This window comes from Pogoniulus pusillus, chromosome 33, assembly GCF_015220805.1.
Source record: "Pogoniulus pusillus isolate bPogPus1 chromosome 33, bPogPus1.pri, whole genome shotgun sequence".
NCBI lineage: Eukaryota > Metazoa > Chordata > Aves > Piciformes > Lybiidae > Pogoniulus > Pogoniulus pusillus.
This window is the reverse complement of record NC_087296.1, coordinates 13526020-13552336: the sequence shown is the minus strand read 5'-3', so window position 1 is coordinate 13552336 and position 26317 is coordinate 13526020. Positions and strand designations below refer to the sequence as shown.

The window sequence follows — 26317 nt, the reverse complement described above, 5'->3', positions numbered from 1 at the left end:
GAAGGAGTTCTTTGCAGTGAGGATGGTGAGAGACTGGCACAGGTTGTCCAGGGAGGTGGTGGAGCACAGAATGTGATCAGTACAAAGGTGGTGAGACACTGGCACAGGTTGAGGGCGGTGAGACACTGGCACAGGCTGCCCAGGGAGGTTGTGGAGCACAGAAGCACCCAATGTGATCTTTGGGTGCTTCTGTGCTCCACAACCTCCCTGGAGATGTTGAGGACCAGGTTGGGTGAGGCTTTGACTGACCTGTTCTAATGGGAGATGTCCCTGCCTATGGCAGGGGGCTGAAGCTGGATGATCCTTGAGGTCCCTTCCAACCTAAACCATTCTGTGATTCTAAGAATGGTCAGGGATTGGCACAGGCTGCCCAGAGAGGTGGTAGAGATCTCCAAGAAACCTGTAGACATGGCACTTTGGGACATGATTTAGTGGCCATGGTGGTGTTGGGTTGCTGGGTGGACTGGATGACCTTAGAGGGTTTTGCCAACCCAAACAGTGCTGTGATTCTCTTCTGCTTTCATTTCCCTCTTTCTCCTTCCTCCATCTGCCTGTTTCAGTGCTTTTGCTTTAACTTGGCAAACATTTCCATTGCCTCTGTGCAGGTACAGCTCTGTAGTGTTGCATTTGATGCAAAACATGCAAGAAGGAAAACTTCCTCTATGAAGTGACAGACTTTGATCATCTGAGCTTCAAAATAAAACCCCAAAACCATACTTGAAAGGAAATGAACTTCCCTGCTACAGCTTTCTGGAGCAGGGAAGATACAATATGCTTGGGAAACTATGGCTTGCTAGTCCCTGTGGTTTATAGCCATTAATGCTGCTGCAAAGGTGCTCCCAGCAAAGCAAGCTGAGGTCTGTGCAAGTACTAACTGCACAGTAAATGTGTGCTGCAGAGAGGCATGGCACAGCTGAGCTATGGCACAGAGGCATGGACCTGGAGGGCAGAGCTCATTGCTGTCTACAGCTGTTCAATATCTTTATTGATGTTCAATGTCTTTTTGATGATCTGGAGCAGGGGATTGAGTCCAGCATCAGTAAATTTGCAGATGACACCAAGCTAGGAGCAGCTGTGGAGCTGTTGGAAGGTAGGAGAGCCCTGCAGAGGGACCTGGCCAGGCTGGATGGGTGGGCAGAGGTCAATGGGATGAGACTGAACAAGGCCAAGGGCAGGGTTCTGCTCTTTGGTCACAATAACCCCAAGCAGCACAACAGGCTGGGGCCAGAGTGGCTGAGAGCGGCCAAAAGGAAAGGGACCTGGGGGTGCTGGTGGATAGTAGGCTGAAGATGAGGCAGCAGTGCCCAGGTGGCCAAGAGAGCCAATGGCATCCTGGGCTGGCTCAGGAGCAGTGTGGGCAGCAGGACAAGGGAGGTTCTTGTGCCCCTGTGCTCAGCACTGCTCAGGCCACACCTTGAGTTCTGTGTCCAGTTCTGGGCCCCTCAATTTAAGAGAGATGTTGAGGTGCTGGAAGGTGTCCAGAGAAGGGTGACAAAGCTGGGGAGGGGCCTGGAACACAAACCCTGTGAGGAGAGGCTGAGGGAGCTGGGGGTGTGCAGCCTGCAGCAGAGGAGGCTCAGGGGTGACTTCATTGCTGTCTGCAGCTGCCTGCAGGGAGGCTGTAGCCAGGTTGAGGTGGCCTCTTCTCCAAGGCAGCCAGCAACAGAACAAGGGGACAGAGTCTGAAGCTGTGCCAGGGCAGGTTCAGGCTGGATGTTAGGAGGAAGTTGTTGGCAGAGAGATTGGCATTGGAATGGGCTGCCCAGGGGGGTGGTGGAGGCACCGTGCCTGGAGGTCTTCAAGAAAAGCCTGGATGAGGCACTTAGTGCCATGGTCTGGTTGACTGGATAGGGCTGGGTGCTAGGTTGGACTGGATGAGCTTGGAGATCTCTTCCAACCTGGTTGATTCTATGATTCTACCTGAAGGGACACTGTGGAGAGGCTGCTGCTGGGCTCTGCTCACAGGTACTTGGAGACAGAACAAGGGGGAATGGCCTCAGGCTGAGGTGGGGAGGTTTAGATTGGGCACTGGGAAAAAGTAGTCAGGCACTGGAATGAGCTGCCCAGGGAGGTGGTGGAGTCACCCACCCTGGAGGGGTTTAAAGGTCTTTTGGATGTGGTGCTGGGGGCTATGGTTTAGGCTGAGCCTTGGAGAGCAGGGATATGGGTTGGGCTTGGTGATCCTGAGTGGTTTTTCCAACCTGAACATTTATGTGATGCTATTTTAAGCCTTCCCAAAGGAATAAAACCAAAGCAGCCCACACTGTGTTGGAAGCTGAAATGGAAATGCTACTCACAAGTATAGGCAGGGACACAAGCTGCACAGATTCAGATTCAGCCCCAGCCCAGCCCTCTGACCTGCACTCACCACAACCTCATTAAGCCAAAAGAGTGGTTTGGATGTGGTGCTTAGGGCTATGGTTTAAGGTGAATCTTGCAGAATAGGGTTCTAGGTTGGGCTTGGTGATCCTGAGGGGCTGTGCCCACCTGGATGCTCCTGTGACTCTGAGTGCAGCTGCAGAGCTCAGAGCCCTTGAGCTCACTCCAGGCCACATTTGCAGAGCAAACCATCACTGTCTTATGGTTGAGTGATGACAGAATCACAGGATGGAAGGTTGGAAGAATGGTTGGGAGTGACCTCTGGAGATCAGCTAGGTCCAACCCCCCTGCTAGAGCAGGATCACACAGAGTAAAGCAAACAGGAACACAACCAGGCAGGTTTGAATGCCTCCAGAAAAGGAGACTCCACAGGCTCAGATTCCACAGCCTCCCTGGGCAGCCTGCCACTCTCAAAGGGGAGATGTTATTCCTTATGGTTAAGTGGAACCTCCTGTGTTCAACTTTGTGCCTTCTGCCCCTTCTCTTTTCACTGGACACCACCAAGAAGAGTCTGACTCCATCCTCCTGACACTCATCCTTCAGCTATTCATCAGCATCAATAAGATCCTCCCTCAGTCCACTCTCCTCCAGGCTAAACAGTCCCAATTCTCAGCCTCTCCTCCCAGGGCTGACATTCCAGTGCTCTCAGCACCTGCACTGCACTCTCTGTAGCACTTCCTTGTTCTCCTTGGGTCTGGGTAGACCATAACTAGACACAGGACCCCAGATAAGGCCTCAGCAGGACAGAGATATATTATACCACCACATCATATAACACCATGTAATATAACATGTCATGACCAAGCCTTCCCTGTGAGAAGATTTCCTGTCTCCAAAAGACTCAGTCAATCACTTGGGTTGCAAAAAACCCTTAAGATAAAATCTAACCACAGCCTGACCCTACCAAGGCTGGTGCCAAGCCATGTCCCTCAGCACTACATCTCTGCCTCTTTGGAACACCTCCAATGATCTGGATTCTACCACCTCCCTGGACAGCCTGTGCCAGTCTCTGGGAACCCCTTCAGGGAAGAAGATTCCTCTAATATCCAACCTAAACCCCCCCCTGGATGCAAACTGAGGCCATTTTCTCTTGTTCTATCAGTTGTTACTATGGTGAAGAACCAACACCTGAGAGTTAAACTAGGCAAGGACCTGGCCCAGAAGTGTCTAAGTTTCAAAAGCCTGTAGCAGAACAAGGCAAGCTCTTGGCAGCATTAAGAGCTTGTTTTTCTGAGGGAATTACCTCTGGCAAATCAGGTGCCAGGGCTAAGAGGGCAAAGCAAACAAGGCAGCCTTTAATTAGAAGGAACGATTCACAGATTGCATCAGGGTGGAAGGACCCTCAAAAGCCATCCTGTCCAACCCCCCCTGCAGTCAGCAGGGACACCTCCAGTACACCAGGCTGCCCAGGGCCACACCAAGTCTTGAGTGTCTCAATGGATGGGACCTCAACCACGTTCCTGGGAACCTGTTCCAGTATCTCCCCATCTTTATTGTAAAGAATTCCCTCCTCATGTCCAATCTAAACCTCCTCTGCTCCAGCTCCAAAGCACTGCCCTTGCCCTACCACTGCCCTTCTGAGCATAGAATCACAGAATCATAGAATCAACCAGGTTGGAAGAGAGCTCCAAGCTCAGCCAGTCCAACCTAGCACCCAGCCCTAGCCAACATCATGCAGTCCAACCTAGCACCCAGCCCTACCCAGTCAACCAGACCATGGCACTAAGTGCCTCATTCAGGCTTTGCTTGAAGACCCCCAGGGACGGTGCCTCCACCACCTCCCTGGGCAGCCCATTCCAATGCCAATCACTCTCTCTGTGAAAAACTTCCTCCTAACAGCCAGCCTGAACCTCCCCTGGCACAGCTTGAGGCTCTGGCCCCTTCTTCTGTTGCTGCTTGCCTGGCAGCAGAGCCCAACCCCACCTGGCTCCAGCCTCCCTGCAGGCAGCTGCAGACAGCAATGAGCTCTGCCCTGAGCCTCCTCTGCTGCAGGCTGCACCCCCCCAGCTCCCTCAGCCTCTCCTCACAGGGCTGTGCTCCAGGCCCCTCCCCAGCCTTGCTGCCCTTCTCTGGACACCTTCCAGCACCTCAACATCTCTCTTGAATTGAGGGGCCCAGAACTGGACACAGCACTCAAGGTGTGGCCTGAGCAGTGCTGAGCACAGGGGCAGAAGAACCTCCCTTGTCCTACTGGCCACACTGTTCCTGATGCAGCCCAGGATGCCATTGGCTCTGCTGCCCACCTGGGCACACTGCTGCCTCATCTTCAGCCTACTATCTATCAGTACCCTCAGGTCCCTTTCCTCCTGGCTGCAGTCCCTCCCCAGCCTTCCTGTGGGTCTCCTTCTGAACTGCTGCTCTAAGGTTTCCCTGCTGCACACTGAGTGCCTGCTGTGGGGCTGGCAAGTTGTGCCAGGTACCAACCAGAAACTCACCCAGGCAGCTCAGCAGACAGGAGTGGTGCTGCCATGCTGTGAGAAACAACAGCTGCTGCCAGCAAAATATGGAATCAGAGAATCACTCAGGGTTGGAAGGGACCACAAAGACCATCCAGTTCCAGCTCCCCAGGGACACCCTACCCTAGAGCAGGCTGTGCAGAGCCTCATCCAGCCTGGCCTTAAACACCTCCAGGGACGGGGCCTCAACCACCTCTCTGGGCAACCCATTCCACTCTCCTGTGGTTCAAGGCAGGCCCATCAAAAATGAAACAAACACCCAAATCCACTAACCAACCTCCCCCAACATAGCTGCAGGTACATCCATCTGGGTAAAGCCATCATCTGCCTACTCATGCAGAGCCTCTGCTGTCTCTCCTGTCAATCTGGAGTTGATAGGCAAGTGCCTTATGATTCAGGGAAGCTGCTGAACTGTGTGCTCAGGCTTCAGCTTGAGAGATGGGTTCATTTAGCATCCTAATAAGCTCTTCCCATTGATAGGTCACAACTCATTGAGCAGTCAGCCCAACTGGCTGTGTTCAGGCAGCTCAGGATGTGCCTCCAGCAGATGAGCAGAGCTGTACAGGTAGGGCTCAGCCACCCACCAAATCACTTCTTTAATGATTCATCCCAGCTCAGGCTGAGGTTCCAACACATGATGATGCCTTCAACATGCCAGATATCTGGAGAACACCTCCAGGCAGGGGACAGCCACAATCTCCCTGGGCAGCCTGTGCCAGTGACTCACCACCCTCATGGGAAACAACTTCTTCCTAACATCTAGTCTACATCTCATTGCTGTCTGCAGCTGCCTGCAGGGAGGCTGTAGCCAGGTGGGGTTGGGCTCTGCTGCCAGGCACCCAACAACAGAAAGAGGGGGCACAGCCTCAAGCTGTGCCAAGGGGAAGTCTAGGCTGGATGTTAGGAGGAAGTTGTTGGCAGAGAGAGTGATTGGCATTGGAATGGGCTGCCCAGGGAGGTGGTGGAGTGGCCATGGCTGGAGGTGTTGAAGCCAAGCCTGGCTGGGGCACTAAGTGCCATGGTCTGGTTGCTTGGCCAGGGCTGGGTGCTAGGTTGGGCTGGCTGAGCTTGGAGCTCTCTTCCAACCTGACTGATTCTATGATTCTATGAACTGTGCCAGAAGGCAGAGACCTGCTCCTGTCTGGTTTCGTGGTGCCACACTGACAGAGCAGCTCAGCAAAGACAAAGAGGCTAAACCAAATCAAGTGATGCAAATGAAATAAGCTCAAAGGCAGCATCAGTCAGCTGTGGCTCAGACCTTCCAAATGCTTTGCTCTTCACTTGTATCCCTGCTATGTTTATCTCATTTTTTCCCAATCTGAATTTGCCTCTTACCTCAATTTCCAGAAGCTGCAGTGAAGTGCTAATAAAATAAAAAGCACATTTGGTGTGAGCTGAAGGCATCTTCATGCTGCTAACTGAGCCTCTTCCTTCACTGACTTGATTTCAAGCCAGTTCAGACTGTGGTTTCAGGTACAATTACACTGCATTACAGAGGAGGCCACCAGGATGCTGAGAGGGTTGCAGCAGCTCTGCTCTGAGCACAGGCTGAGAGAGTTGGGGCTGTGCAGCCTGGAGAGGAGAAGGCTTGGAGGAGACCTTGGAGTGGCCTTGCAGGATCTGCAGGGGGCTGCAGGAGGACTGGGGAGGGACTAGTGACAAGGTCTGGGAATGCCAGGAGGAGGAGGAATGGGTTTGAAGTGGCAGAGGGGAGACTGAAAGTGGATATTAGGAGGAAGTTGTTTGCAGTGAGGGTGGTGAGACACTGGTACAGGTTGTCCAGGGAGGTTGTGGAGCACAGAAGCACCCAATGTGATCAAAGATCACATTGGGTGCTTCTGTGCTCCACAACCTCTCTGGGGGTGCTGAGGACCAGGTTGGATGAGGCCTTGGTTGACCTGTTCTAATGTGAGATGTCTCTGCCTATGGCAGGGGGGTTGGAACTGGCTGAGCTTTGAGGTCCCTTCCAACCTAACCCATTCTATGATTCTATTTATAATGGCTTAAGGAAGGTTTCTTTGTTAAACAAAACAAAAACCTGAAAATAGCTCAATAAACTGAACCAGAAGACAAAAGACCCCAAAGCAGATTTACAAAAGACATTTTCTTCAGGTTTAAACAACTCATTTTACATTTCAGCCACACATTTGCTGCTGACACTACAAAATTAGAGGACATGCAGTGCCTGTGGATGCCTGCTGGAGGAGAAGCTCAGCAGGAGCCAGCAGTGTGCACTTGCAGCCCAGAAAGCAACCAGAGCCTGGGCTGCAGCAGCAGAAGTGTGGCCAGTAGGGCCAGGGAGGGGATTCTGCCCCTCTGCTGTGCTCTGCTGAGACCTCACCTGGAGTCCTGCATCCAGTTCTGGAGCCTCTGGGACAAGAGGGATGTGGAGATGCTGGAGAGTGTCCAGAGCAGGGCCAGGAGGATGCTCAGAGGCTGCAGCAGCTCTGCTGTGAGCACAGACTGAAAGAGTTGGGGCTGTGCAGGCTGGAGCAGAGGCTCCCAGGGGACCTTCTTGTGGCTTGCCAGGATCTGAAGGGGGCTACAAAACAGCTGGGAAGGGACTTTATAGGCTGTGAGGGAGTGACAGGACTGGGGGGAATGGAGCAAAGCTGGAGGTGGGGAGAGTCAGGCTGGAGGTGAGGAGGAAGTTGTTGAGCAGGAGAGTGGTGAGAGGCTGGAATGGGTTGCCCAGGGAGGTGGTTGAGGCCCCATGGCTGGAGGTGTTTGAGGCCAGGCTGTGTGAGGCTGTGTGCAGCCTGCTCTAGGGTAGGGTGTCCCTGGGCATGGCAGGGGGTTGGAACTGGCTGCTCCTTGTGGTCCCTTCCAACCCTGACTGACTCTATGATTCTATGACTCCATGAACTTCAGGGCTATGGCAAGGAGTGGAGGTTTCCTGCAGGCTCTCTGTGATGCTGCTGCTGCCTGTTAGTTCCTTTTACAGACATGGGTGATGTGGAGAGATCTTAACTCCTTCAGCCCACTCCAACTTACAAGAGATTAACAATCAATAAATGCCTGTCAAAAACTGGCTTTGCTCTGTCATGCCTTATACTTGGAAATTACTTCCTGAGGGTAGGAAGCTTCTACAGAGGGATCTGGCCAGGCTGGGTCGATAGGTAAAGATTGGTTGTATGAGCTTTAATAAGGCCAAGTGCCAGGCACAGCACTCAGGACTCAACAACCCCACAAATGCTCCAGGCTTGGGGCAGGGAGGTTGGAAACTGCCCAGCAGGAAAGGACCCAAGGTGCTGGTTGACAGCAGCTGAAGATGGAGATGTGGCCAGAGAAGGGTGATGAAGCTGGTGAGAGGCCTGGAACACAAACCCTGTGAGGGGAGGCTGAGGGAGCTGGGGACAGACAAGCAGCACCAGAAGAAGGGGACACAGCCTCAAGCTGTGCCAGGGCAGGTTGAGGCTGGATGTTAGGAGGAAGTTGTTGGCAGAGAGAGTGATTGGCACTGGAATGGGCTGCCCAGGGAGGTGGTGGAGTGGCTGTGCCTGGAGGTGGTGAAGCCAATCCTGGCTGGGGCACTTAGTGCCATGATCTGGTTGGTTGGCCAGAGCTGGGTGGTAGGTTGGGCTGGCTGAGCCTGGAGCTCTCTTCCAACCTGCTTGATCTACAAGATCATCTACAAGATGAGTGAGGGTGTGCTTGGGTGGCCAAGAAGTCCTTTAGCACCCTGCCCTGGTTCAGCAACAGTGTGGCCAGCAGGAGTGGGGAAGAGATTGTGCCTCTGCACTTGGCAACACCTTGAGTCCTGGGCCCCTCACTCCAAGAAGGACATTGAGGGGCTGGAACAGGTCCAGAGAAGGGCAATAAAGCTGGGGAAGGGTCTGGAGAACAGGGCTGGGGAGGAGCAGCTGAGGCAGCTGGGGTTGTGCAGTGTGGAGAAGAGAAGGCTGAGGAGACACCTTCTCACTCTCTATAGCTTCCTGGGAGAAGGTTGCAGTGAGGTGGGGGTTTCATTCTAGGACAAATGAAAATGGTCTCAGTTTGCAGCAGTGGAGATTTAGATGGGACATCAGGGAAGCTTACTTCACCAACAGGGTTGGCAAGCAGTGGAGCAGGCTGTGAAGCAAGTGGTTGAGTCACTATCCTTGGAGATACTTAAAGGATGTGCAGACATGTTGCCCAGGGATGTGGTTTAGTGGTGGACTTGGCAGTGCTGCCTTAACAGCTGGACTTGATGATCTTAAAGGTCCTTTTCCAACCTCAAACATTCTACAGTTCTGTGGTCACCTCCCTTTCTCCAGCCTCAATTCCACAAGCAGGGCAATGTTTGCTCCACCTTCAAATCTGAGGCTCAAAATCATGGCTGTGAAGGTGTAAAGAGAAAATTCATCCCCAAGCAGTGAACTTAACCTTCACAGCAGGAAATTGCCTCCTGCAGGCAGCAGATACTTAAGCACTGTCAGTGTCTTACTAAGTCATGGAATGGTTGGGTTGGAAGGAACCTTAAAGATCATCTAATTGCAACCCTCCTGCCATGGGCAGAGACACCTCTCACCTCATCCAACCTGGCCTTGAACACCTCCAGGGAGGTTGTGGAGCACAGAAGCACCCAATGTGATCAAAGATCACATTGGGTGCTTCTGTGCTCCACAACCTCCCTGGGCAACCTGTGCCAGTGTCTCACCACCCCCAACCTGTGCCAGTCTCTCACCACCCTCACTGCAAACAGCTTCTTCTTAACATCCAGTTTCCATCTCTCTTCTGCCACTTCAAACCCATTCCTTCTTCTCCTGCCATTCCCAGACCTTGTCAATAGTCCCTCCCCAGCCCTCCTGCAGCCCCCTGCAGATCCTGCAAGGCCACTCCAAGGTCTCCTCCAAGCCTTCTCCTCTCCAGGCTGCACAGCCCCAACTCTCTCAGCCTGTGCTCAGAGCAGAGCTGCTGCAGCCCTCTCAGCATCTTGGTGGCCTCCTCTGGACTGGCTCCAACACTTCCCTGTCCTGCTTGTGTTGGGGGCTCCAGAACTGCACCCAGGACCAGGTATGGCCTCAGGAGAGCAGAGATGAGTGGTGGAAGCTGCTTTTGCCTGCCATCAGGGGAGATATAAACTGCATGCTAGGAAGAAGTTCTTTGCAGTGAGGGTGATTAGACATTGGCACAGGTTGCCCAGGGAGATTGTGCTCCACAACCTCCCTGGAGGTGTTGAGGACCAGTTTGGATGAGGCTTTGAGTGACCTGTTCTAGTGGGAGGTGTCTCTGCCACAGGTTGCCCAGGGAGGTTGTGGAGCACAGAAGCACCCAATGTGATCAAAGATCACATTGGATGCTTCTGTGCTCCACAACCCCCCTGGAGGTGTTCAGGACCAGGTTGGATGAGGCTTTGAGCGACCTGTTCTAGTGGGAGGGGTCCCTGCCACAGGATGCCCAGGGAGGATGTGGCTGCTCCCTCCCTGGATGAGCTTTGCTAACTGAGAGAAGTCAGTGTCTCTTTGAGTCCAGAAATGAAGACCCTACAATAAACCTGTAGTCAACACCTGCAAACCATCAGAATCTAACAGCTCTTTAGAAGGACTCCACAGTGGGAAGCTGGAGGTGGGGGCTGGAGTTTTCCAGCCTGAAGCATTCTCTGCTTCTATGCTCTAATTTGCATCTCACCCCTTGGCCCCACAAGGTGTTGCCTTCCATTATTCTCCTCTCTGAGGCAAGCAAGAGAAAGAGTTGTGGATCTGTCTAATTCTATCATGTCCTCTGAGGAAGAACAGCCCTGAGATCTGAAACCATGACAATAGCAGATGAAGCTCTCTGGGTTTAGAGGCATTCATAATTTAGGAGGATTGATCCTGGCAGTTCTGTTCCAGCTGATTATTGTATTATTTATGCTTCTTTATGGTTTGGGTTCCAACTCCCTCCCATCCCTCTGGGAGCTGTAGACTGCAATTTGCTTTGCATTATTCTGCCTTTTGCATCAGAATTGCCTAAGAAATGAAAACAAATGGAAGGAAATAAACATAAAAGCCACCAGGACCTTGCTCATGGTTATTTTATAATTCAATATTGAATCCTCTGAGGTATTGTGAGCAGTTTGCAATAGATAGTCATAGAATCAAGCAGGTTGGAAGAGAGCTCCAAGCTCAGCCAGCCCAACCTAGCACCCAGCCCTGGCCAATCAACCAGACCATGGCACTAAGTGCCCCAGCCAGGCTTGGCTTCAACACCTTCAGCCACAGAGACTCCACCACCTCCCTGGGCAGCCCATTCCAATGCCAATCACTCTCTCTGCCAATAACTTCCTCCTAACATCCAGCCTGAACCTGCCCTGGCACAGCTTGAGGCTGTGTCCCCTTGTTCTGTTGCTGGGTGCCTGGAAGGAGGCTACACTCTGCTGGACCTGTACAAACCCAGATGCAGTTGACATTGTAGCCAGGTGGGGGTGGCCTCTTCTCCCAGGTAACCAGCAATAGAACAAGGGGACACAGTCTCAAGCTGTGCCAGGGTAGGTATAGGCTGGATATTAGGAGGAAGTTGTTGTCAGAGAGAGTGATTGGCATTGGAATGGGCTGCCCAGGGAGGTGGTGGAGGCACCGTCCCTGGAGGTCTTCAAGAAAAGAATGGATGAGGCACTTAGTGCCATGGTCTGGTTGACTGGCTAGGGCTGGGTGATAGGTTGGACTGGATGATCTTGGGAGGTCTCTTCCAACCTGGTTGATTCTGTGATTCTATGATTCTATGACATTTGTCAGCTTGTCACAAAGCAAACTGCTCACTCACTCCAGCTCCACCTCTGGCTTCCCACAGTGGAGTCCTTTCCAAAGGGCTGATGGATTTGGAAGGTTGGTAGGTACTGACTACAGGCTTATTGCAGGGTCTTCCTTTCTGGACTGCAAAGAGACTCTGACTTCTGCCAGTCAGCAAGTAGGCTACAGAGCTAATTGTAGAACAGGCCAAAGAGCTGAAGTGGGAGCCTCAAGTCAAACGAGTCTCCTTCCTGCTCTGAGTGCACAGGATGCACACAAAACCTGCAGCTGTTGTCTTGGTTTTAGCCAGAGGTCAGAGCAAGAGGCCTGGAGCACAGCCCTGTGAGGAGAGGCTGAGGGAGCTGGGGGTGTGCAGCCTGCAGAAGAGGAGGCTCAGGGCAGAGCTCATTGCTGTCTGCAGCTGCCTGCAGGGAGGCTGTAGCCAGGTGGGGTTGGGCTCTGCTGCCAGGCAAACAGCAACAGAACAAGGGGACAAGGCCTCAAGCTGTGCCAGGGCAGGTTGAGGCTGGATGTTAGGAGGAAGTTCCTGGCAGAGAGAGTGATTGGCACTGGAATGGGCTGCCCAGGGAGGTGGTGGAGTGGCTGTGGCTGGAGATGTTGAAGCCAAGCCTGGCTGGGGCACTTAGTGCCATGGTCTGGTTGGTTGGCCAGGGCTGGGTGCTAGGTTGGGCTGGCTGAGCTTGGAGCTCTCTTCCAACCTGGCTGATTCTGTGATTCTGCCACATGGCTGCCTAAGTCTATGGAGCTGACAGACATGATCATAGAATGAGTTGGGCTGGAAGAGACTTTAAAGGTCATCTAGTTCCACCCCCTGCCATAGGCAGAGACACCTCCCACTGCAACAGGTTGCTCAGTGATCACAGAACGTTAGGGGTTGAAAGGGATGGCCAGAGATCATGAGGTCCAACTCCTCTGCCAAAGCAGGGGGCAAGTCACACAGGAACAGATCCAGGTTGGCTTTGAAAGTCTCCAGAGGAAACTCCACAGCCTGTCTGGGCAGCCTGCTCCAGAGCTCCAGCACTTTCACTGTAAAGAAGTTTCTCATGAGGTGGAACTTCATAATGAGTTTAAACTGGTAGAGAGGAGATTCAAACTAGATGTTGGCAAAGGGTTCTTTACAGTGAGGGTGGTGAGACACTGGCACAGGTTGCCCAGGGAGGTTGTGGAGCACAGAAGCACAGAATGTGATCAAAGGCACATTGTTGTGCTCCACAACCTCCCTGGAGGTGTTCAGCACCAAGTTGGATGAGTCCTTGAGCAACCTGTGCTAGTGAGAGGTGTCCCTGCCTATGGCAGGGGGTTGGAACTGGCTGAGCTTTGGAGGTCCCTCCCAACCTAAACCATTCTGTGATTGTATGATTCTGTGATGCTATTCTTTGGCCTATTTCTGGGTGCCACTGAAGAGAGCCTGGCACCTTCCTCTTGACACCCACCCCTTAGATATTTGTAGACACTGATCAGATCCCCTCCCAGCCTTCTCTTCTCCAGACTAAACAGCCCCAGGGCTCCCTTGCTTTCTTCACAGCAGAGATGCTCAAGTCCCCCACTCACCCTGGTGGTTCTCTGCTGGCCTCTCTCCAGCAGGTCCCTGTCTCTCCTGAGCTGGGGAGCCCAACACTGGACACATTATTGCAGCTGTGGTCTCAGCAGGGCAGAGTAGAGGGGCAGAACCTCCCTAGCCCTGCTGGCCACACTTTTCCTGATGCCTCCCAGGCTGCCATTGGCTCTCTTGGCCACAAGAGCACATTGCTGGCCCATGGGGCATTTCCTCTCTGCTAGAACATCCAAGGTCTTTCTCTCAGGACTTGCTTTCCAGCAGGACAGCCATATTCTTTCCATTAAACAAATGTGCCTGCTGCTAGCAAAGCACAAACTTGGCTGTGCTCCTGCAGATGAATCGTTTCAAAGCAAAGCATCTCACCTATCTGAGGATGGTAGTAGAGGTTTGAGCTGGAAACCTGAGCCCTGGCAACTTGGGGGAGTTACCTGGAGGAGCTGCATTTCTAGAAATAAAGTATCCAGTGGGTAATTGGGGAGGACAGACTCTTAAATGGGGGAAAGCAGCTTGTCTAAATGGATGAGAATAGATCTTTAAATGGCTACCATTAAGGTTTTAGTAGGTGACATAAAAAGAGTTTATCTTCTTGCCTGCCTACCTTATCACAGCCTACTGAACTGAGGACTGCAGCAATCATGAGGTCTTCTGGTGTGTTAGAGCCTCTATCTGCTGAAAATTTGTCCTGTTCTATCAATGGAAACACAGAATGTCAGGGGCTGGAAGGGATCTCCAAAGCTCAGCCAGGCCAACCCCTGCCAGAGCAGCAGCACCCAGAGCAGGTCACACAGGAACACATCCAGGCAGCTCTGGAATGTCTCCAGAGAGGGAGACTCCACAGCCCCCCTGGGCAGCCTGTGCCAGGCTCTGGCACCCTCACAGGGAAAAATTCCTCCTCCTGTTTCCATGGAACTTGCTCTGCCTCAGCTTCCACCATTGCCCCTTGTGCTGTCCCTGGCATCACCCAGCAGAGCTGGCTCCAGCCTCTGGCACTCACCTGCACATCTTTATAAGCATGACTTAGGATATCTCTCAGTCTCCTCCTCTCCAGGCTCCAACCCCCAGCTCCCTCAGCCTGTTCCTCTCCAGGCTCCAACCCCCAGCTCCCTCAGCCTTCTCCTCTCCAGGCTCCAACCCCCAGCTCCCTCAGCCTGCTCCTCTCCAGGCTCCAACCCCCAGCTTCCTCAGCCTGCTCCTCTCCAGGCTCCAACCCCCAGCTCCCTCAGGCTGCTCCTCTCCAGGCTCCAACCCCCAGCTCCCTCAGCCTGCTCCTCTCCAGGCTCCAACTCCCAGCTCCCTCAGGCTCTCCTCTCCAGGCTCCAACCCCCAGCTCCCTCAGCTTGTTCCTCTCCAGGCTCCAACTCCCAGCTCCCTCAGCCTGCTCCTCTCCAAGCTCCAACCCCCAGCTCCCTCAGCCTGCTCCTCTCCAGGCTCCAACCCCCAGCTCCCTCAGCCTGCTCCTCTCCAGGCTCGAACCCCCAGCTCCCTCAGCCTGCTCCTCTCCAGACTCCAACCCCCAGCTCCCTCAGCCTGCTCCTCTCCAGGCTCCAACCCCCAGCTCCCTCAGCTTGTTCCTCTCCAGGCTCGAACCCCCAGCTCCCTCAGCTTGTTCCTCTCCAGGCTCCAACCCCCAGCTTCCTCAGCCTGCTCCTCTCCAGGCTCCAACCCCCAGCTTCCTCAGCCTGCTCCTCTCCAGGCTCCAACCCCCAGCTCCCTCAGGCTGCTCCTCTCCAGGCTCCAACCCCCAGCTCCCTCAGCCTGCTCCTCTCCAGGCTCCAACTCCCAGCTCCCTCAGGCTCTCCTCTCCAGGCTCCAACCCCCAGCTCCCTCAGCTTGTTCCTCTCCAGGCTCCAACTCCCAGCTCCCTCAGCCTGCTCCTCTCCACGCTCCAACCCCCAGCTCCCTCAGCCTGCTCCTCTCCAGGCTCCAACCCCCAGCTCCCTCAGCCTGCTCCTCTCCAGGCTCCAACCCCCAGCTCCCTCAGCCTGCTCCTCTCCAGGCTCCAACTCCCAGCTCCCTCAGCCTGCTCCTCTCCGGGCTCCAACCCCCAGCTCCCTCAGCCTGCTCCTCTCCAGGCTCCAACCCCCAGCTCCCTCAGCCTGCTCCTCTCCGGGCTCCAACCCCCAGCTCCCTCAGCCTGCTCCTCTCCAAGCTCCAACCCCCAGCTCCCTCAGCCTGCTCCTCTCCAGGCTCCAACCCCCAGCTCCCTCAGCCTGCTCCTCTCCAGGCTCGAACCCCCAGCTCCCTCAGCCTGCTCCTCTCCAGGCTCCAACCCCCAGCTCCCTCAGCCTGCTCCTCTCCAGGCTCCAACCCCCAGCTCCCTCAGCTTGTTCCTCTCCAGGCTCCAACTCCCAGCTCCCTCAGCCTGCTCCTCTCCAAGCTCCAACCCCCAGCTCCCTCAGCCTGCTCCTCTCCAGGCTCCAACCCCCAGCTCCCTCAGCCTGATCCTCTCCAGGCTCCAACCCCCAGCTCCCTCAGGCTCTCCTCGTAAGACACGGCAAGATTTCCTGTAAATAAGGTTTTGGAGCTCCAGTGGACAATCAGGAGCTGCAGGCTGGTTACTCCCCTGTGTTGCTCCGTTTTCTTCGGGGGGGCAGCACTGCAGAGCACTGTTTTTTAGCAGCAAAAGGCAGCTTTCTGTGCCACAGTGTTTATCAACGACAATTGAAGTGTACATCTCCAGATATTGTTCTCTTGATTTCCTAAGATACGAATCCTTCCAGAAGCTTGCCTGCTCTGAGACACCAATTACTGCACTGTAACACAGCCAGCAATCACTCTCAGGAAAGGATGTTTTTATCCAGTTTCAGTTATTTGGGTTCATTCACTTTCAGCTATTTAGAGAGATCTTTTACTGAGCTTACAAATAACTCCCCCTCGCTGCTCTATTTCCATTTCCCTTCCCATAGCATAAATCATATGGCCTAAGCATGTCATTATGACTATAATTTACCTGCTGCAACATGACAGTTAAGATGTAGTGGTGGTGATTTGTGAAGTGCTCTCAGTGTTATTGTAGCATCAAAAATTTATGTGGTTGGGTTATTAAGGCAAATTGCTTCATTCATACAGAGCTCTCTGACAGTAACCACAAAGGACCTTCAAACTGCACTGGGGGGAGCAAAAAAAAAACCCTCCTGTCTTCTTCCACCTCCAAATAATTGCACAGATTCTTACCATTATTTTCCTCACTAAAGAGAAGCAGGATGGAATTCTGCCTGGAAAAGGATCGGTTCATGCCTCAAGGGTAAGTTCATCAGACGTGAAAGATTGTAGAAGGATCTCTCCCCTGCCCAGCTAAATGAGCTTGACTCTCTTTAACAATTTATAGGCATGAGCAGGGTGCCCAGTTCCTTGGAATGATGCTATTTAGTTCCAAGGTGCTCACTTACCTCCTGTCAGGTTGATTTTCAGCCAACAGGAAGAAAATAAATAAACAAGTGGTTGACTGGCCCAGAAAGAGTGCAGAGGGAAATGTATTCCAGCCTGGTTGTGGTAGCATTTCTGATCAGCTTGAGAGCAGCCCTGAGGGAAAGGAGGGAAAGGACCTGGGGGTCTGAGGAGATGCAAAGCTCAAAATGAGCCTGCAGTGTGAGTGCAGCCCAGACAGCAACCCTGTGCTGGGCTGCAGCAAGAGCAGTGTGGGCAGCAGGGCAAGGGAGGGGATTCTGCCCCTTGGCTCTGCTCTCCTCACACCCCACCTGCAGTCCTGGGGGCAGTTCTGGAGCTCCCAACACAAGCAGGACATGGAAGTGTTGGAGCCAGTGCAGAGGAGGCCACCAAGATGCTGAGAGGGCTGCAGCAGCTCTGCTCTGTGGACAGGCTGAGAGAGTTGGGGCTGTGCAGCCTGGAGAGGAGAAGGCTTGGAAGAGACCTTGGAGTGGCCTTGCAGGATCTGCAGGGGGCTCCAGGAGGGTTGGGGAGGGACTATTGACAAGGTCTGGGAATGGCAGGAGGAGGAGGAATGGGTTTGAAGTGGCAGAGGGAGATTAAAAGTGGATGTTAGGAAGAAGTTGTTTGCAGTGAGGGTGGTGAGACACTGGCACAGGTTGAGAGTGGTGAGACACTGGCACAGGTTGCCCAGGGAGGTTGTGGAGCACAGAAGCACCCAATGTGATCAAAGATCAAAGATCACATTGGGTGCTTCTGTGCTCCACAACCTCCCTGGAGGTGCTCAGGGCCAGGTTGGATGAGGCCTTGAGCAACCTGTTCCAGTGGGAGGTGTCCCTGCCTATGGTGGGGAGGTGGAACTGGATGATATAGACTTGATATAAGGAGGAAGCTCCTGGCAGAGAGAGTGATTGGCATTGGAATGGGCTGCCCAGGGAGGTGGTGGAGTCTCTGTGGCTGGAGGTGGTGAAGCCAAGCCTGGCTGGGGCACTTAGTGCCATGGTCTGGTTGGTTGGGCAGGGCTGGGTGCTAGGTTGGGCTGGCTGAGCTTGGAGGTCTCTTCCAACCTGCTTGATTCTATGTTTCTATCATGGAAGATAGCAGGAAGTCCACTGGTGAGAACCCTGACAGCCACTCAGGCATCCAAGACTTGAGACAGACAAGCCCTGCTATTAACCTGCAGGGATGAAGATGCAGGTGTGGGCACACAGGGGCACATGCAGGCTTGGATAAACATCAGAACTGGCACACAGCTCCCAGCAGCATTTTGAGTGGCAGGGCTTAGAGCTTCCCCCCACACAAGTATCTTACCAAGCATTCAAGTTCTGTACCACTCTGCCACACCACCTGAGACACAACTTGCCTCTCTCAGAAGCAGACCAGGGAATTCTTTGCAGAGCTGAGTGAAGGTGGGCAGGGAACAGGACAAACTGAGCCACACAGCTGCTAACTCATCCACAGTGCTGTGATCTGTGCAAAAGCTTCTCTAATATCTGATAGCAGAAGTCCACAGAGGGCTCAGAGTCAAACTTTCTCTACTTACCTTTCTGCCTCCCGTGCCTTGCCCTGCCTGGACATGTTCTTCTGCCCATAACCAGAGGTAAACACACAACGAGCACAAAGGGGCACAACAGGCCTGGGGCCATCAAGTCTGGCCTGCCCAGGGCCCCTGCTTGTGTAATGTGGCTGTGTAAGCCCCCCCACGCCCAGCTCATGTTTGCCAGGTGCTAGGCCCATGCTACCCCCATATTTGGGAGGTCCAAGCTTGTGGCTTTTGCCTATTATGGTATGTTTGGCTGCCTGCCAACATGATTGGCCATTCTGGTGGCCAAGGGGCCATTAACCTTGGTCCACATTTGATAAGTGGGGGCTGAAGCCTGCCGGTGTCTACGGAGCTCATGCTCCCGTGCAGCCGTGCACCCTGCTGCACACCTGCTGCCTTAGCGCTGCCTCAGCACTGCCTGCTGCACGCCTGCTGCCTTAGCACTGCACTGCCTGATGCCTTAGCACTGCCTCAGCACTGCCTGCTGCACGCCTGCTGCCTTAGCGCTGCCTCAGCACTGCCTTAGCACTGCACTGCCTGATGCCTTAGCACTGCCTCAGCACTGCCTGCTGCACGCCTGCTGCCTTAGCACTGCCTCAGCACTGCCTTAGCACTGCCTGCTGCCTTAGCACTGCACTGCCTGATGCCTTAGCGCTGCCTCAGCACTGCCTGCTGCACACCTGCTGCCTTAGCACTGCACTGCCTGATGCCTTAGCACTGCCTCAGCACTGCCTGCTGCACACCTGCTGCCTTAGCGCTGCCTCAGCACTGCCTCAGCACTGCCTTAGCACTGCCTGCTGCCTTAGCACTGCCTCAGCACTGCCTCAGCACTGCCTTAGCACTGCCTGCTGCACGCCTGCTGCCTTAGTGCTGCCTCAGCATGGCCTTAGTACTGCCTGCTGCACGCCTGCTGCCTTAGCACTGCCTCAGCACTGCCTCAGCACTGTCTGCTGCACGCCCACTGCCTTAGCACTGCCTGAGCACTGCCTGCTGCATGCCCGCTGCCTTAGCATTGCCTCAGCACTGCCTTATCACTGCCTGCTGCACGCCTGCTGCCTTAGCACTGCCTCAGCACTGCCTTAGCACTGTCTGCTGCAAGCCTGCTGCCTCAGCACTGCCTAAGCACTGCCTGCTGCACACCTGCTGCCTTAGCACTGCCTCAACACTGCCTTAGCACTGCCTGCTGCACACCTGCTGCCTTAGCACTGCCTCAACACTGCCTTAGCACTGCCTGCTGCACGCCTGCTGCCTTATCGCTGCCTTAGCACTGCCTTATTGCTGCCTGTTGCGCGCCGCTGCCACTGAGCTACCCGGAGCAGACCCCACTCATCTGCACACAATCAGCCTGCTGGCCAGCGTGACATCCTACTCCTCCTGCACCTGAGGCCCTGCCTAAGAACCCCTGCACAGAGCGCCCAGGAGAAGCCAGGAGACAAGGGCAGAGACTGCATCTGTTGCCAGGAGAACAAGGTCAGAGATTCTCCTTTCCCCTGGAGCCAGGAAGATTCTCCTTTCCCCTGAAGCCAGGAGGATTCTCCTTTCCCCTGGAGCCAGGAGGATTCTCCTTTCCCCTGAAGCTGGGAGGATTCCAGCCTCAAAGTCCACGGGCAAAGACTCCCCTGAAGCTTGGACACTAGTAATAGGCTGTGACACAGCCCCAGTGGATGATTGATAATTAATAGGAGTTGTAAGCAAATGCTTCAGTGCCTCTGTAATTTCTGTTGCCTCTGCTGAGCAGAAAGAGCTTCAGCCCACCTGCTGGGCAAGCAGCATGCTCACCCCAAGTGGCACTAAGCCACGGGGAACCTCCTCTCTCTGTTTACTGTTTGAACTGTGTGCTAGTTATTATAATAGTTACTGAGGGAGCTGGGATTGGTTAGCCTGGAGAAGAGGAGGCTCAGGGCAGACCTTATTGCTGTCTGCAACTACCTGAGGGGAGGTTGTGGCCAGGAGGAGGTTGCTCTCTTCTCTCAGGTGGCCAGCACCAGAACAAGAGGACACAGCCTCAGGCTGTGCCAGGGGAGATTTAGGCTGGAGGTGAGGAGAAAGTTCTTCCCTGAGAGAGTCATTGGACACTGGAATGGGCTGCCCGGGGAGGTGGTGGAGTCGCCGTCCCTGGAGCTGTTCAAGGCAGGACTGGACGTGGCACTTGGTGCCATGGTCTGGCCTTGAGCTCTGTGCTAAAGGGTTGGACTTGATGATCTGTGAGGTCTCTTCCAACCTTGGTGATGCTGTGACACTGTGATACTGTGATGCTGTTTCACAGTTTGATATAGTCCTGGCATGTCTTCCACAACCATGTAGATCCACATTAATACTCAAACTCCGCGGTTGGGGGTGGTGAGAGTGCAGAGTGTTGAAGTTAATAAATATGTAGTTTTATAGACTATCCTCTCACACCAATTCATTCCCCCCCCGCGCCACAATCGGCATAGGAGGCAGAGCACCTCTCTGCCACACAAGCACATCCCCAGTCCCTTTCTGTTTGCAGTTGAAGAGCTACCCAACTTCATCCTCCCTCAGCTCCATGCCCCTGCAAAGCCTTGTGAGCAGCATATCTGCACTTACTTTGTTGCCCAAATAAGAGCTTGGTGCACTCCAGTAGTAAATCTGTGGCAGCACTTTCCTCGCAGCCACGTTGCTGATGCTGAGCTGCTGGTGCCCATCAAATCTCTTTTGCTTGGGGGAGACTCTGATGAGACCTGGTAAATCAGTCAGATGCCAGCCATTCATGTCTGCTATCTGTAGTGACAAGGGGGGGGGGATAAAAAGCCAAACAAAACACACTGCAATGAGAATCAGGGCATCAATCACCGCAGCAGTCACAGCCTCCCCTTCTCCCACTTCCAAGCTCATTAGGTCTGTGTGATTAATAGCAGTTTAGGAACAAAGGAAACAGTTCAGGGAAGTAATAAGAGCAAAAATGTCTCTGCTGCATGTGACTGGAAGCTTTAACTTCTGAGTAGTTTGAAGTCACTGAGAGTATTTGAATCACAGAATGCCAAAATTGAGATCACAGAATCACAGAGTGTCAGGGGCTGGAAGGGATCTCCTGAGCACAGCCAGGCCAAGCCCTGCCAGAGCAGCAGCACCTAGAGCAGATCACACAGAACACATCCAGGCAGCTCTGGAATGTCTCCAGAAAGGGAGACTCCACAGCCCCCCTGGGCAGCCTGTGCCAGGCTCTGTCACCTTCACAGGGAAAAAATCCTCCTCCTGTTTCCATGGAACTTCCTCTGCCTCAGCTTCCACCACTGCCCCTTGTGCTGTCCCTGGCATCACCCAGCAGAGCTGGCTCCAGCCCCTGGCATTCAGCTGCACATCTTTACCAACATTGGTGCACTCTGTGATGCCATTGCACAGCACACAAGCCATGCCCACTGCGCAGTGCTGCTGCAGGCAGCTGGGGCAGGTTTGTGGCACGGAGATACAGTGTTGGTTATCACTGCCTTTACAGATGGCTCCATTTGCATCATTCTCACTCCTGCAGCCTCTTTGCTCTCTGTATCACTCAGTCCAGCTCTCTTTGTCTCACCCATGGGGCTTTACTCTTGATTTCTCCTTCCTATCCTATGGGAGGAAGGTGTTTGTGGAGGGGGGGCAGTTGTGTGAGTGACTTCATGGGGCTTGGCTGTGGCTGGCCCTGAGCCATGACAAAGCTTCTCAGCACTTTCTTTAGGATAAATGAAAAATCCATGGGGCACAGAACAACTTGTTCAACACCTTCATCAGTGACACTGCTGAGGGCACAGAGTGTCTGCCCAGCAAGTCTGCTGCTGACACCAAGCTGGGAGGCTTGGCTGAGACAGCTGCAGGCTGTGCTGCCATCCAGAGAGCCCTGGGCAGACAGAGCTGGGCACAGAGGAGCCAGATGAGGTTCAACAAGGACAAGTGCAGAGTCCTGCACCTGGGGAGGAAGAATAAACTACAGCAGTGCAGGCTGGGAGGTGACTGCTGGAGAGCAGCCCCAAGGAGAGGGACCTGGGAGTGCTGGTGGCTAACAGTTCCCCATGGCACAGCAATGTGCCCTGCTGGCCAAGAAGGCCATTGGGATCCTGGGGTGCATTAGGAGGATGTGTCCAGCAGATCAAGGGAGGTTCTCCTGCACCTCTGCTCTGCCCTGGGGAGACCTCATCTTGTGTACTGTGTTCAGTTTTGGGCTCCCCAGTTGAAGAGGGACAGAGACCTGCTGGAGAGGGTCCAGCAGAGGGCTAGGAGGATGATGAGGGGAGTGGAGGGCATGGCTGATGAGGAGAGGCTGAGGGCCCTGGGGCTGCTTAGTCTGGAGAAGAGAAGACTGAGAGGGGATTTGATAAATGTTTATAAGTATCTGAGGGCTGCCAGGTGGGGGGGACAGGCTCTGCTCACTGCTCCCTGGGATAGGACAAGGAGCAATGGGTGTAAGTTGCAGCAAAAGAGGTTGCAGCTCAACACAAAGGGGAACTTCTTGCCTGGAAGGGTCCCAGAGCCCTGGCACAGGCTGCCCAGAGAGGCTGTGGAGTCTCCTTCTCTGGAGCCTTTCCAGGCCTGTGTGGATGTGTTCCTCTGTGATCTGTGTTAGATTGTGTGGTCCTGCTCTGGCAGGGGGGGTAGGACTCGATGATCTCTTTGGGTCCCTTCCAACTCCTGACATCTGTGATCCTGTGATCCTATGAACTTGGATGCTTTTGGAATGAGCTGCCCTTGGGTAACAACAGACAGTGACAACAGAGAGAAAGGCAAAGCAAACAACATGCACTGAGCCAGTCTGGTTTTTCTTACCTCACTGTAGGTAAGGTGAGAGTGGGTGCAGATGTCTGTTTTCCCAGAGCAGAAGCACTCCTCACAGCCTGTGGGATTCCTCTGCTGCAGGTTGAAGAAGCCTGCTTTGCAGCGATCGCAGTTCTCCCCTTCGGTGTGTTCCTGCAAGAGCACGTTAGAGTGTCCTGGCAGCTGGCACAGGCTGCAGCCCCAGAGCAGCAGCCTCATACTGCAGAGACATCTGTAGGCAAGGCTGTGCTGATGTGGGAATAGCTCTACACAGCAGAAGCTACTATGGCAGCTCAGAAATAGCAGCACATGGACCCGGACAGGCTGCAGAGGCAGCTGAGGAGGATCTCAGGAGGTTCCGTAAGGCAAAGTGCAAGGTCCAGCACTCAGGCTGGGGCAATCCTCAGTACCAATCCAGGCTGGGGGACAATGAGGTTGAGAGCAGCCCTGCAGAGAAGGACCTGGGGGTGCTGGTGAGGGAGAAGCTGGACAGGAGCCAGCAATGGGCAGCACAGAAGGCCAAAGGCAGCCTGGGTGCTAGGTTGGGCTGGATGAGCTTGGAGGGCTCTTCCAACCTGCTTGATTCTATGATTCAAAGCAACATAGGCAGAGATGGAGAGAGGGGATCCTGCCCCTCTGCTGTGCTCTGGGGACACTTCATCTGCAAGGCTGAGTCCCCCTCTGGGACCCTCAACACAAGAAAGACATGGACCTGATGGAGTGGGTCCAGAGGAGGGACATGAAATGAATGGAGGGCAGGAGAACCTCTGCTATAGGGACAGGCTGGGAGAGTTGAGGCTGTTCAGCCTGGAGAAGAGAAGGTTCTGATGAGATCTTAAAGCTACATTTCAGCATGTGAAGTGGACCTACAGGAAGGCTGGGGGGGACTGTTTAGAAGGGCCTGTGGGGATAGAACAAGGGGAAAAGGTTGCCACTGGAGCAGGGTAGACTGAGGATGGAAATCAGAAGGAAGTTCTGCACACTGAGAGTGGTGAAATACTGGAACAGGTTTCCTAGCAAGCTGGTGAAGTCCCCATCCCTGGAGGTGTTTAGAAAACCTGTGGCCATGGCACTCTGGGACATGTTTAGTGGCCATGGTGGTGCTGAGCTGGTGGTTGGAGTGGATGACCTTAGAGGGCTTTGCCACCCCAAACAATCCTATGATTCTAACCATCTGTGCTTGCCAGCCAGGAGCCAGGTCTGCAAACTCTCCCCCAGCAGAAAGGCAAGCACTAAACATGCAGGAGGAAGTCTAAGCTTAGCACTTAGCAATGACATTTCTCAGAGCAAGCCTTGCCTGCCTTACACAGTAAACCAATCCCTGCTGCAGGCAAAGCCAAAGCTCAGTGTTCCACAAGGAGCATGTTGCAAGAGGCTCACACTGTGGGGCTGGCTCAGTAGCTCCAGATTTTATTCCCAAGATAGCCCAGAAAATCCTGCACCTTTCAGAAGTGTTTTGTGCAGTCTCTCTGAGACTGGAGAGCAGTGCTCTGTGGCACACACAGGACCAAGCTGTTGGCTCCCCAGCAGCAGGGAATGAGCACATCAAGCAAAGCCTGCCCATGCTGTGTAGTCTCCAAAGTGCTTGAAATGTGCAGGCACAGCTCTGAAGTAAGTTCACCAAGAGCCATTTGAGAGCCAGCAGATGGGGAAATCAGGGCAAAGCATATTGAGGTGAGGAAGGGGTTAGGAAGGTAAAGGAGAAGATGAAATGTAAATAAGTTCTCATCCCTAATTGCACTCCACAACCTGTGCAGCAAAATCTCTTGCTCTACCTCCATGCTTTGCTGTAGCCATCCTCCCCTTCAGCAACACCAAACAGGGAAAGATCTCTTCAGTATAGTCCAAGGCCTGTGGCACTGTCTGCTACAACAAGTCCTGGCACAGCTGGCAGCTCGTGGTTTGGACAGATTCACTCTGGCATGGGTCAAGAACTGGCTGCAGAGCTGGGCCCAGAGAGTGGTGGTGAATGGTGCCACATCCAGCTGGCAGCTGGCACCAGTGGTGTGCCCCAGGGATCAGTGCTGGGCACAGTCCTGTTCAGCATCTTTATTGATGATCTCCAGTCTCAACCTCTCCTCTCCCAGCTCAAAGCCATTGCCCCTTGTCCTGTCACTACAAGCCCTCTTCAGAAGTCCCTCTCCAGCTCTCCTGTAGACCCCTTCTGGCACCTGAAGGCTGCTCTAAGGTCTCACTGAAGCCTTCTCTTCTACAGGCTGACCAGATACATAAAACCTGAAGCTGGGAAGCAGATCTAACCTGTCCTTCAGCCACTGAAGCACTTGGTGCCATGGTCTAGTTGACTGGCTAGGGCTGGGTGCTAGGTTAGACTGGATGATCTTGGAGGTCTCTTCCAACCTGGTTGATTCTATGATTCTATGATTTCTACAGTCTCATTTATTTCTGAATGCTCTGTTCTGTCTGCTTGTAAATGATGTAAAAACGAAGCCTTGACCTGCAGAAAGGTCTCTGAGATCCTCAGTGACCCAGCAGACACTTCTGCTTCTCCCTCACCCTCCTGCACTCCAGCTTACTGTGCCCAAAGTGGCAAAGTTAACACTCTGATGCCCATTTGCCTGCCTTTTGCTGCTTACAGAGAATTGTTTCTTTTCAGCAGTCAATTTCCTTCCCAAGAAAACTATCTTTAGTAAATTTAGAGCTCATCAGATGGAACTGAAAGATGTGATTAAAAGAAGGGAAGCATCTTTCCTAAGAGCTGCTATTAACTTGCCCAGACTTACCACTTTATTCTTCCTATGGAGCAGAACTAATCTGATGATTTCAGTGTCCCTTTGACCATAATCTGCTTTGATTTGAATGTGAAGATTGGTGGGGAAAAGAAATGTGCAGGTACCTGCACCTCAGCTCTCTGCAAAGGGTAGCATTTTTCTCCCACAAGCACTTAAAAAGGGGTTAGAGGAGCAGAAAGGAAACAAAGGGTGGACAGCAAGGAGAAGATGTAGATAGTGTGGACTTGACAGCACTGCAGGGCTGTCTGTTCCAGTGCACCATCACCCTTAAAGCAAAGCAGTTCCTAGTTCACCCAGGGAAGGTCCCACAGGAACACAGTCAGGCAGGTTTTGAATGACTCCAGAGATAGAGACTCCACCAGCACTCTGGGCAGCCTGTTCCAGGGCTCTGTCAGCCTTGAATTAAAGAAGTTCCTCCTCGTGCTTAAATGGAACTTCTGATGTTCAGGTCTCTGCTCTCAGCCATTCCCCACCCAGCCTGGAGCTGTGCTTAGCATTGTGCTGACCCAGGTGCAGGACTTTACACTTGGCCTTGTTGAATGTCATGAGGTTGACCTGGGCACAGCTCTGCAGCCTGTCCAGGTCCAACTAGTTAAAATGTGACTTAAACACCATCACCTGGCGACCATGAGGGTGTCTGGCAACCAGATTGAGGCAGAGCAGGGTTAGGCTGGAGCTGAAGAAGAAGTTCTTCAGTAAGAGGGTGATGAGCCTCTGGAACAGGCTGCTCAGGGAGGCTGTGGCTGCCTCCCCCCTGGAGGTGTTCAAGGCCAGGCTGGATGAGG

General features: G+C 53.5%; 1 protein-coding gene across 1 annotated transcript in view; it reads right to left on the bottom strand.

Annotated features, from left to right (window-relative positions):
- The window catches only part of LAMA2 (laminin subunit alpha 2), a 554587-nt gene that overhangs the window by 324931 nt on the left and 203339 nt on the right, over positions 1–26317 (bottom strand). Inside the window, exons 11-12 of the mRNA XM_064170111.1 lie at positions 22795–22935; positions 20602–20775 (exon numbers count right to left, since the gene is read on the bottom strand). Coding sequence (XP_064026181.1) covers positions 20602–20775; positions 22795–22935 — 315 coding nt within the window. The remainder of the gene's footprint in view (positions 1–20601; positions 20776–22794; positions 22936–26317) is intronic.